Source organism: Hyperoodon ampullatus (genome assembly GCF_949752795.1).
Source record: "Hyperoodon ampullatus genome assembly, chromosome: 15".
Lineage (NCBI taxonomy): Eukaryota > Metazoa > Chordata > Mammalia > Artiodactyla > Ziphiidae > Hyperoodon > Hyperoodon ampullatus.
Window position 1 is genome coordinate 68731741 of NC_136928.1, and position 26170 is coordinate 68757910.

The window sequence follows — 26170 nt, forward strand, 5'->3', positions numbered from 1 at the left end:
TAGGGACAGGACATTTAGGGAAATCCAGAACTAGAGTGGGAATGATATGAGAGATGCAAATAGGCGTAACAAATTGAATCAATACACATTGGGACAAAAATACTCTCTGGGGAATTATATATAATTTAATAATAATAATGATAATAATAACCATTCAGATCTGTGGAAGATTAAAAAGTAGGAACTGCAATACCACAGTCCGTACCCTTGAAATTAAAATCTGAGAATAGAGCTCCAGAAAAGCAAAGTAAGGACAGTGGGAATATCTGTCCTAGCAGGATCTGAAAACAAGCTGAGGTAAAGTGCCCAGGCAACAGGGCTAGATGGCAAGTCCCAGTCAACAGCTGGGAAAGGAGAGCTGCTTCTTGAACTGAGTATTGACCTAGGCTTTAGAGTGAGATGGTACATACCTTGCATGTTATGGATAGTGCTATAAGTTACTAAAGGAATTTGTGAAAATATATCTATTATGAATTGCTGATATGGGGCTGTCTGATTAATGACTGAAGGAGAAAAATAAGGAAGTATCTAAGTGCCTCTCAAACTCCCTATTAAGACTTTGTGTGCGTGTAACAGACCCCTTTTAAAACTTGAGGAAAAGTTATGAATCCTCTTCTCAGAAAATGCACAACACACAAAATATTGCCCATAATTTTAGGGGGGCCATAAACTTCTGAAACCTATCCATGGACTCCAAGTTAAGTATTGTTCTCAACGGTCTTTTCTCCCAATAAACAGCTCAACTCTCAGTCCTATTTTAGAAAATAGTAAGTTAGTAGATCGCAAGCAGCTTCTGGAAGCAGGTGGATTTTGGAGATTAGTAGGAGTTACTACACATTCTGTACTTTTCTAAGTATAAAGACATGGAAATGCGACGGAAGATGCCATATTCTGGATCTTTCAGGAGGCTGTTATGGACACTACAAATAATTGTTTCTGACCACAGATACAGCTGAATCATTCAGCAAATATTTACTGGGCGCCTGATATGTACAGGCACTGTGCCAGGGAGCGAGCTCACCAAGATAAAAAAGACATCATTTGTGTCCTTGATGAGACATTCACATGTAAAAGCGTGAATGTAGTTACTGGTGGCCGCAAAATAAAGATCACCTAAGACTGAGCAGCATTCTGGAGAGACGGAAAGGACTCTGAGCTCGTAGTTTGATTTTTGGCTTCACCATATTCTAGACAAGTGAGTTTGGCGTCACTCAATCTCAAATTGCTTCATCTATCAAATGCGGTTAAAAAAGTGGGCGAGGGCTTCCCTGGTGGCGCAGTGGTTGAGAGTCCGCCTGCCGATGCAGGGGACACGGGTTCGTGCCCCGGTCCGGGAAGATCCCACATGCCGCGGAGCGGCTGGGCCCGTGAGCCATGGCCGCTGAGCCTGTGCATCCGGAGCCTGTGCTCCGCAGCGGGAGAGGCCACAACGGTGAGAGGCCCGCGTATCGCAAAAAAAAAAAAAAAAAAAAAAAAAAGTGGGCGAAAATTGTTGTAAGTCTTCAAAAAGATAACCTTACTAAAAATGAACGTGGACAAATAAAAAATGAAAGTTCGAGGCTTATTGAAAGTGATAGTTGGGAGGGCCCCCGTCTCTATAACCACCGCGGCGCCCCGCACGCGGTCAGAATCCACTCAGTAAACCTTCCGGGCCGGATCAAGTTCCGCTTCCGCAGGCAGGTTTTCGCTGTAGGCAAGAGCGCAAGACGCCCGACGCAGCATAGCGTCGGACCTCCCCGATGCGCATGCTCTCTAGGCGAGGCGGAGCGCGGAGGGCGGGGGAGTGGCCAGGCGCGGCGGCTGGCCGGCTCGTTCTCCCTGCATCCCCGCGCGGGAGGCTGGGGCGCGCGCGCGCTCGTTCGCGCGGCCGGCTGCGTACAGTAGTGACGGCCGCGCGGGAGCGGTCACATGACCGTAGCGGCTGCCTGTACAGTAAGGACCCAATATGGCAGCGGCGGTAGCAGTGGTAACGGCAGCAGGAGGACCGGCCGCCCCATAGACCGCCCCCCGCGCGCCACCCCCGCCGCTTCCTCTGCTTGGGTGCTCCTCCGGCCTGACTTCCCCTTTCTCCCATCTTTCCCGGCACCGCGGGAAAAACAGCGCAGGGCAGAGCAGGCAGGGAGGGCGGCCGCAGCCCGGACACGGGAGCCTCCCAGTCAGTTCAAGACCCGACATGAGGGAAAAGGGCCGTAGGAAGAAGGGCAGGACCTGGGCGGAGGCCGCCAAGACGGTAAGGAGGAGGGAGCGGACGGGAAAGCTGGGAGGATTTCGTTCTCTCGCCGCCCGCCGGTTGTAGGGGAAGGGAGGTCAGTGGCCCTGCGACCCAGCTGAGGGGGCACAAAACCGCGCGGCGAGGGCGGAGGTTAGTGTCGGGTTTGTGGTCCCTGTGGGAATGGAGGCGCCCGGCGGAAGAGGGTCGCCGCGGGGCTGTGGCTTCTCCTTGCGTCTGCGACGAGTCCTCTTGGTGTTTTGAAGCTGCCTCTTGGGGTCACGACGCTCTCGCCCCCACTCTGGTAGCCCCCGCCCCGGCATGGGGAAGTCTCTTGGGCTTGCACAGTAACCGGTTCTCCTCCCTTGTGTGGCTGAAGAGCCCCCATTGGATGCAGATAGGAGAATGCTTGTGCGTGTACCCAGCCCCGGAAAGAAGAAGGGAGCGCTGGAGCTGGGTAGAATTGACCCGCTATAGCAGACACGCCGCCTGACCCCGGGCCCCTTGCCTGTCTGGGCTCCCGGATCAGGCCGGAGGTCACGAGGCTCTTGTTTTACGTTTGTTGTTGGAGCTGAAAGTGCAGGAGGTGTTTAGAAACGAAGTAACAGGTGGGACTTGTAGAATTTTTTTTTTTCTGTTTCCGTAGAGACCTACTCTGAACAAGGCAGCAATGCATGGTGGGACCTGTAGTTTACCCGGCCTTGACTTTTCCGTAGCTAAAGTGATGGTGGCCTCACGAAGTTGTAATTCGTGGATAAAACCATCTTTTTTTTTCCTTCTAAATTTATTATAACGAAATTTAGAGGTAGGTTTAAAAAAATAGAGTATTGAGGATGAATGAGAAGTTATGTTTTATGAAAAAGTTAAAAGCGTCCACTATGTGGAAATGAAAGGTTTGGAAAAGTAAGGTTTATTCCATCTTTGAGGGTGCAGCAGAAAAGTAATAGGATATAAAACAGCATTTTGTGTTGGGAGATGAGAAGGACTGGAGGCATTATCTTTAATGGTGAATCATGTCAGTAATACTTATACAACATGGAGAGCCCTTCTAAATGAACCTTTATTATGTGTTGTGTTTTATTTTTTAAAGGGGAGTTTTCTGAATATAAAAGTAATAAATGTTCACTGTGGGAAAACTTGTGGAAAATTATAGAATTTTAGTATAAAGAAGGAAATAAATCATGTATTTCACTTCTCAGAGCTCTGTTAACATTTGATATATTACCGTCCAGTCATTTTTGTTTATTTCCCCCAATCTGGGTCCTATTGTTTATTCAATCTTACACATTTGTTTTGTAAACCTTGTGCATTTGTTTTGTAAATGTTTTGTGTTAGGGGGTTGATGAGTCTTCAACTTGTATGTGTTTTAGTTGGAACTGTGAAAAAAAGTGAATAAATAAAAGCACATTTTATTTGTTGAGTGTTTTCACTTAACCATATATCTTCATAATTGTGACTGCTGGTCGTTTCTCTCTAAAGAAAAAACTCTAGAAATAGTTTTTTTGGGTGGTGGGGAAATTGGTCCTTCACAAAAGACTATTTTACTTTGTTCTACTTGAGCAATACTACCTCAGGACCTCTTTTATTTAAGGAAGGATGGTAAATTTTATTTATAGGTAAGCAGATCCCAACTCTAATTATGTTAATTAATTTTAAGTCTCTAGAATGTCATGAGTACTTTTTGAATTATCTCTTTGGATAAAATAGTCATTGAGAGATTGTGACAGGAAAAATTTGTATCTACTGTTTAGATTTTCCTATAATAAATTAGTATATTTGCCCATTTATAATAAACATTTCAAGCCTTAACTAGTTATGTGAAAGTATTTAGAAAATATAAAGACTAGTTTAATCAATAGAGCTCTGAGTTCTGAAGGGATTAGTATATTAGTGGCTTGGTGTTTTTATTTGATTCTGGCAAATGTATAAGACTTCAGTCTAAATAAAAATGAATTTTAGAAAGAGGATGGTGACACTAAAACTTTTTTTCTTTTTTCTAGTAGCCAAAATCTAGAAAACACTGTATTCTTTTCTTTCTTTTTTTAACATCTTTATTGGAGTATAATTGCTTTACAATGTTGTGTTAATTTCTGCTGTATAACAAAGTGAATTAGCTGTATGTATGCATATATCCGCATATCCCCTCCCTCTTGGACCTCCCTCCTACTCTCTCTTTCCCACCCCTCTAGGAGGTCACAAAGCACCGAGCTGATCTCCCTGTGCTAGGCAGCTGCTTCCCACTAGCTATCTATTTTACATTTGGTAGTGTATATCTGTCAATGCTACTCTCTCACTTCGTCCCAGCTTACCCTTCCCCCTCCCCGTGTCCTCAAGTCCATTCTCTACGTCTGAGTCTTTATTCCTGTCCTGCCCCTAGGTTCATCAGAACCACTTTTTTTTTTTAGTTTCCATATATATGTGTTAACATACGGTATTTGTTTTTCTCTTTCTGACTTACTTCACTCTGTATGACAGACTCTAGGTCCATCCACCTCACTACAAATAACTCAATTTTGTTTCTTTTTGTGGCTGAGTAATATTCCATTGTATATATGTGCCACATCTTCTTTATCCATTCATCTGTCGATGGACACTTAGGTTGCTTCCATGTCCTGGCTATTGTAAATAGAGCTGCAATGAACATTGGGGTACATGTCTCTCTTTTTTTTTTTTGCGTACGCGGGCCTCTCACTGTTGTGGCCTCTCCCGTTGCGGACCACAGGCTCCGGATGCGCAGGCTCAGCGGCCATGGCTCACGGGCCCAGCCGCTCCGCGGCATGTGGGATCTTCCCAGACCGGGACACGAACCCGTGTCCCCTGCATCGGCAGGCGGACTCTCAACCACTGCACCACCAGGGAAGCCCCCTACATGTCTCTTTTTGAATTACGGTTTTCTCAGGGTATATGCCCAGTAGTGGGATTGCTGGGTCATATGGTAGTTCTATTTTTAGTTTTTTAAGGAACCTCCAGACTATTCTCCATAATGGCTGTATCAATTTACATTCCCACCAACAGTGCAAGAGGGTTCCCTTTTCTCCACACCCTCTCCAGCATTTATTGTTTGTAGATTTTTTGATGATGGCCATTCTGGAACACTCTACTCTTTTTTGTTTGTTTTACCATCTATAAAGTGAAGGATTAAAGTAAACCTCAGTGTTGAAAAGGTTTCTGTTTGTAGGAGGAATAGGTAGAAGTGAATATGAAAGGAATAGGCAAAAGTATATCTTTTAATATTTTCAGATGCAGAATAATGAGATCAGAAAATTAGTGGTTTGACAAATGGAAAGTTTAACTTTGACCTAAATTAGGAAACTGTGTATGTTTATAAGATCAAGAGGACCAGGAGAAGTAAGTCTTAAACTTATTTCATAGGCATTAAGGTCAGATGTTCTAGGAACAGTTTCAGAAAGGATATATTAAAATTATTTACTGAGTATAGGTAGTATCTGCTTCTTATTTCATTGTGTTCTTGGCACCTGCATTGTAGAGCTGTCCTGTTTTAGGGAGTATTATTAAAATGGGGTTGTATTCCTGACCAATGATATAGCAACAGATAAATAAAATTATTCATTCAATAATATATATGTATATATACATACATGATTTGGAGTGTTGTGTGTATGTGAGAGAGCTATACAAATTGATGTAAGATAGCTATGAACAATCTGAAAAAGCAAAATAAGATTCATAATTATTATATAATTATAAAATTATGCCAAAAGGCTGATTAAATGTAGAGTGTAGACTTCCAATAACTAAGGACACCAGACAGAGAAATAATGGGGTTGAGATTCAACTGAACTTGAATGCTCATTCACATTCACTACACTGGATTGTGTCCCTACTGATCTTATATATGTCTCATATAAATACACTAGTTATAAAAAGCATTATTCAAGTATTTAATTAAGTCTTACATTTTATTATGATTTTTTTTTTATTTTTGGCCGAGCCCCATGGCTTGCAGCATCTCAGTTTCCCAATCAGGGACTGAACCCGGGCCATGGCCGTGAAATCCTGGAATCCTAACCACCAGGCCACCAGGGAACTCCCATTACATGTTTTAAATTTTAAAGGTGGCAGTGATGGTGGTGATGAAGTGATTTGGATGAGAGATCTGTAGTATAGTGTTTGGTGCAATTTAAATAGAAAAATTTGTAGTAAGCCAGAGATATTGAGAACCATTACACTGACTTTAGAACTATGTTCAAAGTTCTGCTCATTCTTTTTAAAAAAACAAAAGAAGACATTGTATCATGTAAACATTTGGCGACATCCCTGAGGAATTTAGCTGTTTTTGCAAAGCAGAGCTTTCGAAATAGTATAATCTTGATGATACCATTTTCTTTTTGATTTTTCCCTTGTCACCCACCACAACTAGGGCAGCATTAAAAGGGAAAAATGTCTTTTTAGGACAAGTTTGTTGTGATTGCAGATGCAAGGGGCAGAGAGGCAGACCTTAGAGATTGCACTAGAGGTACCTTTGCATATCTTTGGGGAGTGAAGTGGTCAAAGTATAAGTGAAGTATGGGTGTTAGAGATGAGGAGCACAGCAGATCTTTAGCATGTGATTTGTAGACTGAAGAAAAAGTGGTTTTTGTTTGTATTTCTATGTAGACTTCACTTAGTGGTTAATACTATTTTGAAAGCACATAGGTTTTTATTTATGTTATTTACCTGAAGTCATTTAACTTTAGGGAATAAGTTGGAAAATAGAAAGTTTCTATTAAAGGAGTAACTCATATGCTAATTATTTTATGGAGGAAGTATCGAAAACAGAAAAGAATTACTTAAAATGATAAAATATATGTAATGATTAGAAAGAAAAACATCTGAAAATACACTTTAGAAAAAACAGACGTATTAACTTAGAAATTTTCAGTACTCTTAACCTTTACCATGAGTAATTTTCTTCTGCTAGGCGTATGGCTGGGCCTGGTAATATCTTCTTGGATCTATATTGACTAGGCCAGAGTCCTTGTATGTCTGTATTTGTATTATATTTATAGTTGTATTGGAATCTCCAGGAGAGAGTGTGCATCTTGGAAAAACATATTAAAGAAATCTTTTGTAATGTTGTTTGTTTGTTTGTTTGTTTATTTTTGGCTGCATTGGGTCTTCGTTGCTGCCCACGGGCTTTCTCTAGTTCCGGTGAGTGGAGGCTACTCTTCGTTGTGGTGTGAGGGCTTCTCATTGGGGTGACTTCTTTTGTTGTGGAGCACGGGCTCTAGGCACGTGGGCTTCAGTAGTTGTGGCACGTGGGCTCAGTAGTTGTGGCTCGCGGGCTCAAGAGTGCAAGCTCAGTATTTGTGGTGCACGGGCTTAGTTGCTCAGCAGCACGTGGGATCTTCCAGGACCAGGGATCGAACCCGTGTCCCCTGCATTGGCAGGCAGACTCTTAACCACTGCGTCACCAGGGGAGCCCCTACATTATTTTTAATTTCAGCTTTATTGAGGTATAATTGACATAAAATTATAAGAGATACATTTATGAAATTGCTATCTGCAAGTCTGTTTGTGCTCAGTGATTTGATGTAACATTCTTTGCTTGAGTGATTTTCATTCTTGCCTTAATGTTGAAGTAAAGTTCCCCTGTGTTTTGCTCTTGAATTTTGTATTATTTTCGGTTCATCTTTCCTTCTGTCCTGTTCTCATGATCCTGTCTTGAAAGCCCAGAAACTAAGGAAAAGGAAGGGAAAAAACATCTTTTTTGAACACATATTTCTGTGAGAGGTGCTGCTGCTGCAACTCCTAGAATTATGACAGGAGCTGAGAAAATGATGTCAGATTTGCAGAAGACCTTGCTGTTTCCTCATCCACAAAATCTACTTTTAAAAGGCTGTGCAATTTTGCTGTCTGTGAAAGGGCATTATATTTTCACTACAAAAGCTGTCTGGGAGGAGGCCACTGTGTGTGGAAGATATAACTACAGGGAACTGATCAGTAAGGTTTGTTAAAACTTGCTATCTTTGTCCTTTTTACAAAAGCCTCTGAATGCCCCTCTAGTTCTGTTTTCTTTCTTTCCATATCTCATAGAGGCCATCCTCATAGTTTGTATTATTGTGCAATTTAGTATTTTTAGTACAGTTTGATTTATCCTGTTTTTAGTGTTTTTTAAAAGGTTATTGAATATACTTAGTTGTAGAACTCTTTAGATATGACTTAAAAACAACAGTGTTTAAATTGAGTTACTGTTACAGTTATATAGGCTCGTTATTTTTTAAAAAGTAGAACAGTATGTAGAGATTTAGTCTTGGATGAGTCACTGTACTGAAAATAGGGATTAAGTGAAAGTCTGCCTACACAAATATTGAAAATAATTTAGTTACCAAACAAATTAACTATAGTTATAGTTGATAGTTTGAATACAGCTTTCTGGACTTTTAAACTTGTATGTAGAAATATGTATAAACATGTATACCTATCTATATTTTATATACAGTTCTTCAATTTGCATTCTTTATGAATGTCAAGAATGCCTTTTAATGCCACTACTTATGTATCTGTTTCATTCTTCTTAATGATTTCTTAATGTTCCATTGTTTTTAGATGTACCATCATTTAAAATAGTCATTTATAGTTTTTTTCCCCCTTTTGTAACAGATACTTCAGTGTATATATCTGGGCGTATGTGTATGCACATTTGTGTGAATGGAATAGTTAAGATAAAGAGTTTGTGAACTTGAGTTAGTGGCAGTTTATATTCCCCTCCAAAATTTTGAAGGTTCTTGTTTTTTCCCACTTTTCTCTGTTATCCAAGAAATCTATCAGTCTTTACTCTTTGCCATTTTGATATATTAACAAAGTATTTCTTTCGTTATTTTGTTCAGTAGAACTTGATGGAAATGTTCTATATCTGTGCTGTCCAGTGCACTAGCCACTAGTCACATGTGGCCATTGAGCACTTGAAATGTGGCTAGTTTGACGAAGGAACTGAATTTTGAATTTTATTTAATTTTAATTCATTTAAGCGTAAATAGCCACATTTGTTTAGTGGCTACTATTATAGAGTAACTTCCTACGCTTATTGACTGTTTGTATATTTTTCAGTAAACTTTTCTGTTCAGATCTTTTGCACTTTTTTTTTTTTTTTTGCTTCCTGGTCGTTTTTTAACTAATTTCTAAGAGTGCTTTGTAGGTTAAGGAAACTGGCCCTTTGTCATGTGTCACAGATCTCTTTCCCATTTTTGGCTTTTGACTTGATTTGTGTAGGGTTTTTTTAATTCTGCCAGACATTTTTTATGTTTTTAAAATATTTATTTATTTATGACTGTGTTGGGTCTTTGTTGCTGTGCGTGGGCTTTCTCTAGTTGCGGCGATCGGGGGCTACTCTTCGTTGTGGTGCACAGGCTTCTCATTGTGGTGGCTTCTTTTGTTGCAGAGCACGGGCTCTAGGCGTGTGGGCTTCAGTAGTTGTGGCATGCAGGCTCAGTAGTTGTGGCACACGGGCTTAGTTGCTCTGCGGCATGTGGTATCTTCCTGGACCAGGGCTCGAACCCGTGTCCCCTGCATTGGCAGGCAGTTTAACCACTGTGCCACCAGGGAAGCCCGACATTTTTTCTGTTAATGTAAATAAATTTACCAATCTTTACCTTTCGTGCTTTTCTAGGTTTTGAGTCCTATTAAGAAAAGCTTTCTCAAAGATTATAAGTTGAGTGCTTTTAAAGAAAATAGTTAGCCGTGAAGGTATATCTTCCCCAAATAAAATACATATTTTACTGTGGACAAGTAGGAGGAAATTCAGTTTATATATGTTAGTAAGTCTGTGCTCCTTGAAGGCAGAGACTTCTAAATGTTTCTACCTGCAGAGCTTAACTTGCTTTCTTGTACATAAGTGCTAAATCTTTGTTCACCATTTTTTATTGGATATGAATGAGAAGACACTGTTCTCACATTCAAGAGAGCACAATTTGAGTAAAATTAGTCAACTGTATTAAGTATTGTTTGCCAGGAAAACTGGTTGAATATCTTTTTTGTGAAAAAAAGAAAGAAAGAAAGTTATTTCAAGACACACCAAGGTATTTGCCTCCCAAGACCCTTTTGAATTACATTTGGACATAGGGAAGTTTCTGTGATAATTCTTACTTCTGACCTTGCTTGACAAAAACTAAAATAGGTTAATGTTAAATACAGATGTACTTAGTCCTGGGCATCAAGGGACATGGTAAACCTTATTAATTATAGCGTCTTCTCAGTAATTTGATGTCTTTTAGTAAAAAATTATGTTGTGAAAGACTTTTCATTTGGAAATTCTTTGGCTGCTGACATTTAGCAGTTGATACTACATTTAGAATGGACTTTCATTGGAGTTCACAGCTTGGGATGGCCCAAATCATCTTGAATCTTTAACCCACTGATGTCTGAATTATTCAGTAGCTGGTTTAGCCATATTCAGTTTCAAATAAAGTGCTTAATGGTGTTAGTAACTTATTCTAAATAGTAACATAAAAATTTTAATGTGTTGCTATTGATTTATAGTGATTAGTTTCCTATATGATTTGAGTGGTTCTGACAAATTTTGTAAGTTTAAATGGATGGTACCCATGAAATGGGTTGATATTTTAGGAAAGGTTTTCTCTTTTACATTGTGTGTGGGGGAGAGAGAGAGAGGGAGAAAGAAGATGTCAAAAAGAGATGGATTACAAGATAAAGATAATAGAAGAACACTTTTCATGTATATCATTAATCACCTATGAAAGACATAATGAGGAATATAGGACTGTTTTTTTGGCTGAGCCATGCAGCCTGAGGGACCTTATTTCCCCAACCAGGGTTCGAACCTGTGCCCCCTGCATTGGGAGCGTGGAGTATTAACCACTGGACCACCAGGGAAGTCCCAGGACTATTTTTAATAGCAACTTGGGGATAACCTTAACAATCTGGATCTGATCTTGGCTGTTTAATTTATTGAGTTTATTGTGTCAGCTTGAATAAGTTATTTAAACCAGTGCTCAAACATTAATGTGTAAAAGAATCATCTGGGGAGCTTATTATAATGTAGATCATTATTCAGTAGGTCTGCAGTGTAGCCAGAGATTCTGCATTTGTAACAAGTTCACAGGTGATGCTGGTGGTTTGGTCTAAGAGCCACATTTGGAGTTGTAGGGATTACACTAAGTGTTCTCAATTTCCCCAAACTGTAAAATAGAGATAATAATAGAATTTACCATTTGGAGTGTTAGGTGATTAGGCTAGAATGTGTGAAAAGTTCTTTGTACAATGCCTGGTATGTTGTAAGCACTGTTTGTTAATATTACTGAAAAATTAGTAAATGTAGATCATTTGATGTTTCTGAATGGGAAAACTAAATATTGTAAAGATGTTCTTAGCAGATAGGTGCAGAGATTTGAAACAGTTCTAATGAAAAGCCTTCTAACCTCAGGGACCCCATTTGCCACTTGTTTCCCAAGGTCAATGTGGAATCACACAGAGACCTAAACTAGCTATGGACAAGTTTGGGAACCTACTGAAAAATCCATCTCATGCTTTAGGAGATTCTGCCCCAAATCTCACTCTCTTGACTTATACTTTGTGAACTGCTGTGGAGAAGGGCATGTGGCAAGGAATGGCAGGCAACCTCTGGTTGCTGAATGGCTCCTGGCCAAAAGTCAGCAAGAAAACAGAAAGGGACTAAAACCTGCCAACAAGTAAGCTTCGTGGTAAGCTTGGAAAAGAATACAAGCCCAAGCCTCAGATAAGTTCACAGTCCCAGCTGTCACTTCAGTTTCAGCTCAGTGAGACCCTAAGTAGAAGACCCTGTTAACCCATGCCCAGAATCCTGAGGCAGAGAACTGTGAGATAACTTTGTATTGTTTTCACCTTTTATAATAAAATATAATCAAAAAATAAATTTGTGTTGTTGAGGCTGTATAATAGCAAACTAAAAGTATTACTGAAATTTGGTGGAGGAGGGAACATGGTAAGGTTGGTCTCAGGGAGGGTTTGGCCTGGGTATTCAGGGGTGAATATGGATAAGAGTATTCCAGGCAGAAGAAAGACTGAAAAAATGCAGCATATGTTTTATGCATGCTATTTACCTTTGAGTATTGTGAAGTGTAGTAAAAGAAAAGGCCAGAAAAGGTAAGCTGGGACTAAAATGTGGTGAGTTGTACAATTTGGGCGGACAAATATTTTTATTCTAGGAGTTGTAGAGAGTTTTTATGCAGGCAGTAACATCTGTGTTTTGGGCCATTTGTGGGGTATATTGTAGAGAGCTGAATAATCTAGCTATGGCGAGGTTATAAGGGTTAGAGTGAGACTCTCTTGAGTTAGAAGGATGGGTGGGAGTATACTTTTTTTTTTCTCCTCATTTTATACCTATTCTCTGTACATCTATCCCACTTACAGGTCTCCAACAGAAGCCTGTAGTTAAGTTCTGCCAGTCTCCTGAAGTTTTCATAAATACAGGAGGTTCTGGAATGCTCTTCAACACAACAGAATTGTATGATTCTTGAGAGGAAAAAACAAAGTAAATTCTTTCCCCAGTTATTCTAGCTCATGTTGATTTTTCTTTTCTCTGAATTCTCATACCACTGTTCTTTCCATTCTACTATCCTACGTGCCGCTGGTCTTTAGGTTTGTTGAGGTGGTGGAATCAATCAGGAATCTGTGTTGCACAACTCCAGGGGGATCCACTCATATTTACATATTGTATTTATGTGAATATTGCTTCCTGGAGTTGTGCACCACAGTGGCTCTGGGTTCCATGATGCTTTTTGTGAAAACATCATTAAATATTTGTGACCACACCATTAAATATTGATATATTTATTTCTGATAAAAGGTAAGAATAGTTTGGCCAGGAGAAAACCTATTACAAGTTTGTGATAGGAAAGTCACACCTTGAGAACAGATGGGTGGACTGCAAGAAGGGTATCTTTTCCAATCTTTCATTTAGTATTGGATTTGCTTCATGTGTATTTCCCAGGTCTGTTTCCTGGCAGACAAGAGGTGGTAGCAAATGACAGAGGTTTAATGAAAATGTTTCCTATTAGCTGTATATTTTTTGTGAACACTTATTACCAGGTTGAGAAAGTTCCCTTTTATTTCTAGTTTGCTGAGAGTTTTTGTCATGAATGGATGTTGAATTTTGTCAAATGCTTTTTCTGAATCAATTGATCATTTGCTTTACTTTTTAGACTTTTAATATGGTGGATTACATGGATTTTCAAATTTTGAATTGCCTTGCATTCCTGGGGAAAGAAACCTCACTTGGTTGTGGTGTATTACACTTTTTATACATTGCCAGATTGGATTTGTTGAGGACATTTATGGTTATGTTCACGAGGGATATTAATTTGTAGTTTTCTTCTATTGTCTCTGTCTGGCGTTGTCTCTGTCAGGATAGTGCTGATGTCATAAAAAAGGAAGTCTTCCTTCCTATTCTATTTCCTGAGAGAGATTATAGTTGATCATCACTATTCATGGATTCAGTACAGTTGACCCTTGAACAACTCAGGTGTTAGGGGCGCCAACCCTCTGCACAGTCAAAAATCCTTGACTAATTTGTAGACGGCCCTCCATATGAGCGGTTCTTCCATATCCATGGTTCCTCATCCATAGGTTCAACCCCCTTGAATCGTGTAGTACTGTAGTATTTACTGTTGAAAAAATTCCACATATAAGTGGACCTGTGCAGTTAAACCTGTGTTGTTCGAGGGGCAAGTGTATTTGTGAATTCACCTGCTTGCAAAAATATACTCCTAACCCCAGACAGTACTCGGCACTTTTGTCCATTCATGGACATTTGCTGCGTGGCAAAACAATTGTCACCTGACACTGAGGTCTCTGCTGAAGTCGAACAAGGTGATCTTCTGCCTTTTCATTTCAGCTCTCATAGTGAAAATGTGTCCTTTTTGTGGTCTATTCAGTGCAATGGTGTTTGCATTTTTGTGCTTTTTGTTGGTGCTTTCACTATTTAAAATGGCTCCCAAGTATAGTACTGAAGTGCTGTCTAGTATTCTTAAGTGCAAGAAAGCTGTGATGTGCCTTATGGAGAAAACACCTGTGTTAGATAAACTTTGTTTAGGCAAGAGTTACAGTGCTTTTGGCTATGAGTTTTAAGTCAGTGAGTCAATAATATGTATTAAGTATCTTGAAACAGAAACACACATAAATACAAGGTTATGTATTGATCAGTTGACAAAAATATGGCCAGAGGCTTGCAGGAACCTAACTCTGTATTTCATCTAGGAGTGATGCTTCAGTATTTGCTAATTTAGTGTTCATGGTGACTTTATAGAACATAACTGTTGTGAATAATGAGAATAGACTGTATGTACAACTGGTGTTATTTCTTCTTTAAATGTTTGATAGAGTTCACCAGTGAAACATTCTGGGGTCTGGAGATTTCTTTTGTGGAAGCCTTTTAACTATGAATTCAATTTCTTGTATAATTGTAGAGCTATTCAGGTTATCTGTGTCTTCTTGGGTAAGTTTGAGTAGTTTGTGGTTTTCTAGGAATTGGTCCATTTCGTTTAAGTTGTTGAGTTTATGTCTGAGGTTTGTAGTATTTCCTTATCGTTCATAGAGTCTGTAGTAATATATCCCCTCTTTATTCTTGATAACTGGTAATTTGTCTTTTCCCATTTTTTTCCGCTAGAGATTTATCAGGTTTTTTTTAACCAATTGAAAGAACCAGCTTTTGGTTTCATTAATTTTTCTCTCTTTTTCTATTTTCACTCTTATTGATATTTACTATCTTTATTATTATTAGTGGTCACTTTTCATTCTCCCCTCCTACCAGCCTCTGGTAACCACTAATCTACTTTCTGTGTCTGTGGGTTTGCCTATTCTGGACAGTTCATGTAAATGGAGTCATACAGCATGTGGCCTTTTGTGTATGGCTTCTTTCACTTGGCATGATGTTTTCAAAATTCATCCATATTGTAGCATGTATCCTTTTTATGGCTGAATAATATTCCATCATATGGATATACCACCTTTTATTCTCTTCATCAATTGATGGATATTTGGATAGTTTATACTTTTTGGCTATTATGAATAATGCTGCCATGAACATTTCATGTACAACTTTTTGTGTCAACATATGTTTAATTCTTTTTGGTATATAGGAGTGGCATTGCTAGGCCATATGTTAACTCTACGTTTAACTTTTTGAGGAATTACCAAACTGTTTACCATATCAGCTGAACAATTTTACAGCACTACCAGCAATGTTTGAGGGTTCTAATTTCTCCTTGCCAACACTTGTTGTTTTCCTTTTTTTTCCCTAAAATAATTATATCCGTTCTAGGGGATGCGAACTGTATTTTCCTAATGAATAATGATATTGAGCATCTTTTCATGTACTTACTGGCCATTTGTATATATATATATATATATATATATATTTTTTTTTTGCAGTATGCGGGCAGAGCTGTCACTGTTGTGGCCTCTCCCGTTGCGGAGCACAGGCTCCAGACGTGCAGGCTCAGCGGCCATGGCTCACGGGCCCAGCCACTCCGCGGCACACGGGATCCTCCCAGACCAGGGCACGAACCCGTGTCCCCTACATCGGCAGGCGGACTCTCAACCACTAAGCCACCAGGGAAGCCCTTGTATATCTTTTTTTTGAGAAATATCTGTTCATATCCTTTGCCCATTTAAAAATTGGATTATTTGTCTTTTTGCTGATTTCTAAGAATTCTTTATATACTGCATACAAGTCCCTTATCAGACACATTATTTGCAAATATTTTTTCCATTCTGTGGGTTGTTCTTTCACTTTCTTGATATGTCCTTTGGCACACAAATTTTTAAATTTTGAGTAAGGGTTTATTTTTTAAATTTAATCATTAGATAATTTCTGTTTCTCTATTTTCATGTTTACTCACTCTTTTGTTATTGATTCATCCAGTGACGTTTTGTTTTGGTTTGGTTATTTTTCAGTTCAAAAATTTCCTATTGGGGCTTCCCTGGTGGTGCAGTGGTTGAGAGTCCGCCTGCCGATGCAGGGGACGCGGGTTCGTGCCCTGGTCTGGGAGGATCCCACATGCCGCAGAGCGGCCGGGCCCGTGAGCCATGGCCGCTGAGCCTGCGTGTATGGAGCCTGTGCTCCACAACGGGAGAGGCCACAACAGTGAGAGGCCAGTGTACCGCAAAAAAAAAAAAAAAGTTTCCGTTTGGTTTTTCTTTATATCTTCTACTTCGATGAAACTTTGTATCTTTCCCTTCATTTCAAGCATGTTAACCCTTGGAGCATTTTTATAATAGTTGCTTTATTTATTTATTTATTTGGTTGCACCGGGTCTTAGTTGCAGCAGGTGGGCATTGCGGCTTGTGCTTTTTTTTTAAAAATTGAAGTATAGTTAATTTACAATGTTGTGTCAGTTTCTGGTGTACGGCAAAGTGATTCAGTTATCCACATCTATATTTAAATACTTTTATTTATTTTATTTATTTATTATTTTTGGCTCCATTGGGTCTTTGTTGCTGCGTGCGGGCTTTCCCTAGTTGTGGCTACCCGGGGCTACTCTTTGTTGTGGAGCACGGGCTTCAGTAGCTGTGGCTCACGGGCTCTAGAGTGCAGGCTCAGTAGTTGTGGTCCACTGGCTTAGTTGCTCAGTGGTATGTGGGATCTTCCTGGACCAGGGCTCAAACCCGTGTCCCCTGCATTGGCAGGTGAATTCTTAACCACTGCGCCACCAGGGAAGCCCTATGTTTATATATATTCATTTTCATATTCTTTTCCATTATGGTTTATTATAGGATATCGAATAGAGTTCCCTGTGCTGTATAGTAAGACTTTGTTGTGTATCTACTTTATGTACAGTAGTTTGTATCTGCTCATCCCAAAAGCTCCCAATTTATCCCTCCCCCACCCCCTTTCCCCTTTGGTAACCAGCAGTTTGTTTTCTCTGTCTGAGTCTGTTTTGTAAGTAAGTTCATTTGAGTCATATATAATAGCTGCTTTAAAGTCTTTGTGAGACATTTCCAGTATCAGTGTTATTTTGTTTGTGTCTTTATTTTCTTTTCCTAAGCAAGTTGAGATTTTCCTTGTGTACCAAATTTAGATTGTATTCCGGCCATTTTGAATATTGTATAATTGATGCTCTGGGTCTTGTTTAAGTTCTCTGGAGAATGTTAATAGTTTCGTTTTAGCAAGTAGTTGACTGAATTGGGTTCAGGCCTCAGGTTCTGACCTGTGGGTTGTCCGTTCTGTGGGTTGTTGTTTCAATGTCAGTTAAGTTTTCAAAGCCTTTTTAGTGATGTTTGGATTTGTCCCTGTGTGTACCATCAGTGGACTGTCTGGGATTTGGGTGGTGGTCTTGCCCATGGGTTGTGAAACCATGGCCTGTGGGCTAAATCCAGCCCACTGCCTGTTTTCAAAAATAAAGTTTTACTGGAACGCAGCCATGCCCATTTGTTTATGTATTTTTTGTGGGTGCTTTCATACTATAATAGTCATAGTTAAGCAGTTGCAACAGAGACTGTTGGGCCCACAAAACCTTAAATTTACTATATGGTCCTTTATAGAAAAGGGTTGCTGATCCCTCATCTATCCCATAGTCAGTTCTCAAAGACTTTCTGTACTTTTTAGGGTTCAATCCATGTATCCACAGCTCAGGTGTTAGCCAAGGAGTTCATAAGCAACTTTAAGGGAGCACTTTCCTGAGTTCTTTTCTCTGCAGTCTTCCCAGTACTTTCAGATTCCCTGGGGGCTCCCCTTTTTCATTTATTTGGCCAGAAATTTGGGGCTTTCTTTATCCCACTCCTCTGTGTACTTCCTACAACTATGCCTCCCTCAGGCCAAGCAGCAGGAGACGTGAGAGGGGAAAAGAGCATAGTTCCTTTGATTGGAGGGGAAGATTTCCCTCCTTCAGAGTTTTGGGCATCTGCTTTCTCCGTTGCTGTTGTTGCCACAGCATTACTTGGGTTTTGAGGTACAAGAGAACGGGAAAATTAAAAATAGAAGAAAGAAAGAAAATGAGGAAGCTTCTGTTCTGTCTCTGAGCATTTTGAGACACCTGTCCTGATGGAACACTCTCTGTCCACACTGATGCCCATTTCCAGGTTTTGGGCTGTGTTGAGTTCGGATTGAGATACTGGAGGGGAAAAATTGCTAACATCATTGCCAGTTTGGAGGTACTTTGCATTCAGGTGTTTCTCAATCTGCCTGCTACTATTTATTAATACTTTGTTGGGACTTCCATGGTGTCCCAGTGGTTAAGAATCCACCTGCCAATGCAGGAGACACGGGTTCGAGCCCTGGGCCAGGAAGATCCCACATGCTGCGGAGCAACTAAGCCTGCGAGCCACAACTACTGAGCCTGTGCTCTAGAGCCCGTGAGCCACAACTACTGAGCCCATGAGCCCTAGAGCCTGTGTACCTAGAGCCCGTGCTCTACAACAAGAGAAGCCACTGCAATGAGAAGCCCGTGCACTGCAACAAAGAGTAGCCGCTGTTCTCCGCAACTAGAGAAAGCCCGCATGCAGCAGTGGAGACCCAACGCAGCTATAAATGAATGAATGAATGAATGAATGAATAAAACATACATACATACTTTGTTGGATTTGATTTACTAATATGTATTTTGTTGAGGACTTTTGCATCAGTGTTAACGAGATAATTGGTCTGCAGTTTTCTTTTTTTATAATGTCTTTGTCTGGTTTTGATATTAGGGTATTGTTGGCCTCAGTTGAGTTAGAAAGTATTCCCTCGGGTTCTGTCTTCTGGAAAAAAAATTGTAGAGAATTGGTATAATTTCTGCCTTATAATGTTTGGTAGAATTCACCAGTGAATCTATCTTAGCCTATTTTGGAGCATTATTAATTAATCATGGATTTTTTTAGATTGTCTGTTTCTTCTTGTCAAGTTTTGACAGATTATGTCTTTCAGGGAATTGGTCCGTTTTATCTAGGTTGTCAAATTTGTGGGCATTATATTCCTTTTTATTCTTTTACTGCACATGGGGTCTGCAGTGATGTCCTCTCTTTCACTTCTGATACTAGTAATTTTTCTTTCTTTTTTTTTTTTTATTTTAAAGCTTTAGGCTTACTGACTATATATAACTTTTCAGAGAACCAGCTTTTAGTTTTGTTGATTTTTCTCTATGGTGTCCTGTTTTCAGCTTCACTGGTTTCTGCTCTAATTTTTATTATTTCTTTCTTCTGCTTACTTTGGATTTAATTTGCTCCTCTTTTTCTAGTTTCCTAAGATGGAAGCTTAGATTATTGAATTTAGATCTTTTTCTTTTCTAATATGAATTCAATGCTGTAAATCTCTTTCTATGCCCTGCCTTTCCTGGATCTCACTAATTTTGGTAAGTTGTATTTTCATTTAGTTCATGATATTTTAAAACTTCTCTTGAGATTTCTTAACTCATATGTTATTTAGAAGTGTGTTGTTTAATGTCCATATAGTTTGGGTTTTTTCCAGGTATCTTTCTGTTACTGATTTCTAGTTTAATTCCACTGTGGCCTGGGAGCAGTCATAGCACGATTTCTGTTCTTTTAAATTTACTGAAGTGCGTTTTATAACCCAGAACGTTCTCATTCTTGGTGAATGCTCTAGTGATCTTGAGATGAAACCATTTATTTTGCAGAATCCTTAGCTGCTCCATTCAGGTTTTATAGCTACATTCTTTGGGAGTGATAGGGTGGAATATGCTTACCCCATCTTACCTGGAATTGGAACCCATCCTATATTTTGGAGTATTTCCTGTGGAAAGATTAGAAATACAGTTACTTGTAATTTGCTATGTGGTATACTGCTTTATTTAAGGGTTGTACTAACTTATAATGCCACCAGCAGTACGTGAGATTAGTTTTGCCCCATATGGATACATTTTAAAACTAACATTTTTTGTGTAGAAGTTATAGAGAGATAGCTGGGAAGTTCATCTGTAATAGAATAATATTGCCTTACACGGTTAGGAAAGTTTAAAATATAAGTACTTAAACATATACATATTAGTCTGAAGTTTTCCCTATAAAATTTGGATTTCTCCCTGTGTTTACTTTGTCACCGCACCCTCCCTTTACCAACCTCCCTTTGTAACATGAGGTTTTTTTTTTTTTTTTTTAAATTTCCTTTGAAAGGTAGACAAAATGGAGATGAAGAAGACATGGCTGTTGTAAAGTGAAGGAAGGCTCCAAACTAATGTACTCTGGGGTGGGGTGGAGATAACATTTTCTTCTGAAACCTTTTCTGACTTTCTCCATATAGAGACCAAGGGACATAGTATTGTTATAAATATTGTCAGTTTTTAAAAAAATCAGGTTCTTAGCTTTGTAAGCTAATGGAAGGAGTGGTTCTTTGGTGAGTGTCTTAGGTTGGCTTAGGATAGGATCAGTTTGCAAACACCAAATCTCAATGTCATATCATTGGAGATTCAATATATGGAACATTTAATTTAGTTAAATGTTTATTGAGGACTTACTGTATGCCAGGCATGTGGATGTAGCAGTGAAAAAATCAGGAGAAAAGAAAAGATCCTTGTCTGTATGGAACTTAATTTGTGGATGGGGGTGGAAGACGGACAACATGGTAAATAAATAAATTATATGTTTTGTTAGAGGTAAGTGCTATGGGAAAAAAATTAAGCAAGATGGCTGGGGAATGCTGGGCGAGTTTGAAGTAGTTGCAATTTTAATTGGGTATTCAGGCAAGGCCTCACTGAGAAGCTGACTTTTGACCAAACATTTGAAGGAGGTGAAGGAGCAAACTTTGCAGATAGTCAGGAAAAGAGCATTCTACACAGAGGGAGCAGTCAGTATAAAGACTGAGGCAGGAGTGTGCCTTTCTTGGTCTAAGAACTGTGAGGAGGCCAGCGTAGCTAAAGTAAAGTGATTGAGGAAGAGAGATGTAGGCGATGAAATCAGGGAGGCAACGTGTTTATTGCTAGGGCTAGACTCTGTTGCCTAGAATTCTTGGTAGATTTTCCTATCTTGTTACGGTTTACTTCCCAGCTCCTCTCATACTGAATGTCCTGCCTAGATGACTCAAGGACTTCTGGAATGATTCTGGATTGGCACTGGCCTGTGGAAAGGTAGTTTCCATGGGGTATCATCCTTCTCTGTTGCAGGGAATAGCCAAGGTTTCAACAAAAAAATTTGTAAAGTCCTTCAGAGGCTTTCGGAAAATTATGACATTTTTATATTAAGTTTTAACACAGCCATTATTCAGAATATATTAGCTTCCTGGTTTGTTCAGTGTTCTTTATGCTGTATTTCTACAGTAAATTACTTCTGTCTGTATTACGGCAACTAGGATCTATATGTCTGTTGGATCAAGTATTGTTGAAATTGTGTCTGACTTCCCTTCTGATGGGATAGCGGTTTTACTGTTAAAGTATTGAACACCTACCACATATATAGCAGAAGTAATGGTAGCTAACTCAAATCAAAACATGATAACAAATAGGACAGAAAAAAGGAAAACAGGCTAATTTTACTAAGCACTTGTGTATGTAAATTGTAAATACAGCAATATAATAAAACAACACACCATGATTAATGAGAATTAATTATTCCAGGAACACAAAGCTCCTTTGTTTTTAGGAAATTATCATCAAATTATTAGGTCAAAAATGAGAAAACTATATGTAGAGATGTCAAAAATGAAAAACTGTATGTAAAGATGGGTACTTGCCCAGCTCCCTAAGCAAGGATTTTATTTTCTAGACTGCCTTGTATGTAGGTGGTGCAAAGTGATGATTTTTAAAGTGAAATGTCAGCATAAATAATGTGTGTCACTTCTGGGTCAAGGTATTTAAGAGCAGGGTATGCCTGCTGAATAGAAACCAGCTGCACTGAACTGTTAATAATTTAGTTCACAGCTGAATAACTGTTTATAACTGAATAATAACTTGTATTGTGTTAAGCTAATGAAATTTTGGGATTTGGTTATAGCACCTAGTGTTACCTAACCAGGTATGAGCTATATGATTATCTCACATGTCAAAAAAGCAGTTATTTAAATTCAATATCTGTTTAAAACCTTTCAATTAAAAGGAAGTGTTAAAACACATACATACCCAGGCAGGTAAGCTTAAGTAGAATTTCTTTCTCTATATGGGTGACTTAGATATAATTGACTCTGTGTTTGGTTTACTTAAATTTATTTTCCTCCTAAAACAGTAGTCTTGGGAATAGTGGAAATAAACTCAGCATATTGCCCTTAAAAAAAAAAAAAAAAAGACATAACAAAACTTCCATTACCTGACCACTTTTTTTTTTTTTTGAGTTTGGGCAGAAAGATGCTTTTATAACATAAAGATTGTTTTTTAGCCTAATAGCCAGCATGATAATGGTGGTGAAACACTAGAGACAAACAGTGGAGAAATTAGAACTACGACAAGAAAACTTGCTATCACTACTTTTTTTTTTTTTTTTTTTTTTTTTGCAGTACGCGGGCCTCTCACTGTTGTGGCCTCTCCCGTTGCGGAGCACAGGCTCCGGACGCGCAGGCTCAACGGCCATGGCTCACGGGCCCAGCCGCTCCGCGGCATGTGGGATCTTCCCGGACCGGGGCACGAACCCGTGTCCCCTGCATCGGCAGGCGGACTCTCAACCACTGCGCCACCAGGGAAGCCCTATCACTACTTTTATTTAGCATTGTTTTAGAAGTTGTAGCCAGTGTAGTTAGGCATGAAAAATAAATGAGGTGTAAGGAAGAAAAAAAGTATTGCTGTTTGCAGTTATTATGATTGCTTATTTAGAAATCCCAAAAGAATCAACTAAAAATCTGTTAGAGATTTACATAAGAGTTCAGAAGGGTGATTGTTAAGTAAACATATAAATAGAGTTCCTATATACCAATAATAAATAAAAATATTATGAAAAATATATTTAGGAATTTGTTGAATAAGAAATACACAGGGTCTAGGTGAAGAAAATAAAAATCCTGGGAAAGGATGGAAAAATTGAAGAGAGCCAGTTTACACCTGGATTGGAAGAATCATTATGATGAAGATTTTAGTTCTTGTCAAGTAAATTTGTAAATTTAAAGCAATTCCACTCTGACAAAACAAATCAAAAGTTCATTTGGGTTAGAATATATATATATATATATATATATATATATATATATATATATATTTTTTTTTTTTTTTTGCGGTACGCGGGCCTCTCACTGTTGTGGCCTCTCCCGTTGCGGATCACAGGCTCCGGACACGCAGGCTCAGCAGCCATGGCTCACGGGCCCAGCCGCTCCGCGGCATGTGGAATCTTCCCAGACGGGGGCACGAACCCGTGTCCCCTGCATCGGCAGGCGGACTCTCAACCACTGCGCCACCAGGGAAGCCCTAGAATATATTTTTTTAAAGAAGTGTAGTGAGGCATAAATTATATTACTAGAGATTAACATGTATAGCAAAGATACAGTGATTAAAGCAACATGGCAATGATGTGGAACTAGAAAAGACTGGTGAATAGTATAGATGTGAAAGCCCTAAGGCAGTCAGGTATATCTAAGAATTCAGTAAACAGGTAATGTTGAAATCTAATCATCTTGAGAAAAAAACTTATATCCCTGCTTCATACTGTACATTAAAACAAATTACAGAAGGGTTGACATTTATAGGGCTGTATAAATGTATATGTATACAAGTAATGGGTGCGTGTGGCAAAAATCCCCAGTACTTAAGGGTATAAAGACTTTTACCTCTCCAACTCTCTTTCCAGTGGAAAACACTGATAATGGTTTCTAAGATAAATGGCTAGAAAGTTTCTTCACATATATATAACACCTCCCCCCACAAATTGAGGAGTCAGATGGTATCTATAATTCTGCAACTTGCTTTTTTCACTTAATAATGTCTGAATGTCTTTGCATATCTGCACATAGAGTGCTACATTGTTCTTTTTCCTCATAGTATTTCATTATGAAAAAATTAAAACAACAAATTTGAATGAATTTTACAGAGAATACCCACCATATACCCACCACCTGGGGATTCTACCACTAACATTTATTATCTATCCACATTGCTCTTTAAAAAAAATTGTGGTATAATACACATAACATGAAATTTACCATTTTGATCATTTTAAGGTGTACAGTGTTAAGTATGTGCACATAGTTGTGCATAAACTCTAGAACTTTTTCATCTTGCAAAACTGAAACTCTACCATTAAACAACTTCCCAAACCCCCTTCCCACAGTTCCTGACAGCCACTATTCTACTTCCAATTTCTTTGAATATCTTACCTCATATAAGTGAAGTCGTGCAATGTTTGTCTTTTTATAACTGACTTATTTCATTTAGCGTAATGTCCTCAAGGTTCATCCATGTTGTATCATGTGTCAGAATTTCCATTTTAAGTCTGAATAATTTCATCATAGGTGTATACCACATTTTAAAATCGATTCATCTGTCAATGGACAGTTGGTTTGTTTCTGCCTTTTGACTATTTAATAATACTGCAGGGAACATGAGTGTACACAGATCTCTTTGAGATCCTGCTTTTGATCATTTCAGATATATAACCAGAAGTGATATTGCTAGATCATATAATAATTCTATTTTTAATTTTTTGAGAGGAACCACCAAACTATTTTCCATAGCAGCTGCACCATTTTACCTTCCCATCAGCAATGCACAGGGTTCCAGTTTCTCTACATCCCTGCCAATAGTTGTTATTTCCTGTTTTGTGTTTGTTTTTCTTTTAATAGCAGCCATCTTAGTGGGTGTGATGACATCTTATTGTGGTTTTGATTTGCATTTCCCTAATGATTAGTGATTATTTTTATATGATTCTTGGCCATTAGTGTATCTTCTTTGGAGAAATGTCTTACTCAAGTCCTTTGCCCATTTTTTTTGTTTTTTCTTTTATTAATTTTTATCAGAGTATGGTTGCTTTACAATGTTGTGTTAGTCTGCACTGCACAGCAAAATGAATCAGCCATATACATACAGATATCTCCTCCCTTTTGGACTTCCCTCCCATTTAGATTACAACAGTGCATTAGTTAGAGTTCTCTGTGCTACACAGTATGTTCCCATCAGTTGTCTATTTTATACATAGTATCAATAATGTCTGTGTGTCAGTCCCCATCTCCCAATTCCTCCCACCCTTTCCCCTTGGTAGCCACGCATTTGTTCTCTATGTCTGTGTCTCCATTTCTGCTTTGCATATAAGATCATCTATATCTAGATTCCACATATATGCGTTATTATACGATACTTGCTTTTCTCTTTCTGACTTCACTTTGTATGACACTCTCGAAGTCCATCCACATCTCTACAAATGACCCAATTTCATTCCTTTTTATGGCTGAGTAATATTCCATTGTATATATGTACCACATCTTCTTTATCCATTCCTCTGTTGATGTACATTTAGGTTGCTTCCATGTCCTGGCTATTGTAAATAGTGCTGCTATGAACATTGGGGTGCATGTGTTTTTTATTTATTTATTTTATTTTTGGCTGTGTTGGGTCTTCGTTGCTGCATGCAGGCTTTCTCTAGGTGCGGTGAGCGGGGACTACTCTTGGTTGTGGCGCGAGGGCTTCTCATTGCGGTGGCTTCTCTTGTTGCAGAGCACGGGCTCTAGGCGTGCGGGTTTCAGTAGTTGTGGCACGTGGGCTCAGTAGTTGTGGCTCACGGGCTTTAGAGCGCAGGCTCAGTAGTTGTGGCGCACGGGCTTAGTTGCTCCGCGGCATGTGGGATCTTTCTGGACCAGAGCTCGAACCCATGTCCCCTTCATTGGCAGGTGGATTCTTAACCACTGCGCCACCAGGGAAGCCCTCTAGTTCTCTTTTAGATAAAACCTTGACTGTTTTGTCTCTGAATAAGTGCATTTCACTATGTGTAGACAAGAGTAAGAGACTAAAATAACTAGGAATGATTTATATATGTATACACACATACATATATGTATATAAAATAAATTGCTGAAATTACCCTTTTTAAGTACCTAAGGTAATTGAGAAGGAAGGGTGTCATTGAAATGCTAGCAGACTTCATGGATGAGGAGAGATTTTTATCTGAGCTTGGTTCTTTTTTTTTTTTTTT

General features: G+C 39.1%; 1 protein-coding gene across 2 annotated transcripts in view; it reads left to right on the top strand.

Annotated features, from left to right (window-relative positions):
* Nucleotides 1–2158: 2158 nt before the first annotated feature.
* ASXL2 (ASXL transcriptional regulator 2) overlaps nt 2159–26170 on the top strand; it is a gene marked incomplete at its 5' end in the record, with an annotated part of 122091 nt that continues 98079 nt past the window's right edge. The window contains one exon of one of the 2 annotated variants that reach the window (XM_079721236.1): nt 2159–2230. In XM_079721236.1, coding sequence (XP_079577362.1) covers nt 2174–2230 — 57 coding nt within the window. The remainder of the gene's footprint in view (nt 2231–26170) is intronic. The other variant, XM_079721237.1, reaches the window with a different exon arrangement.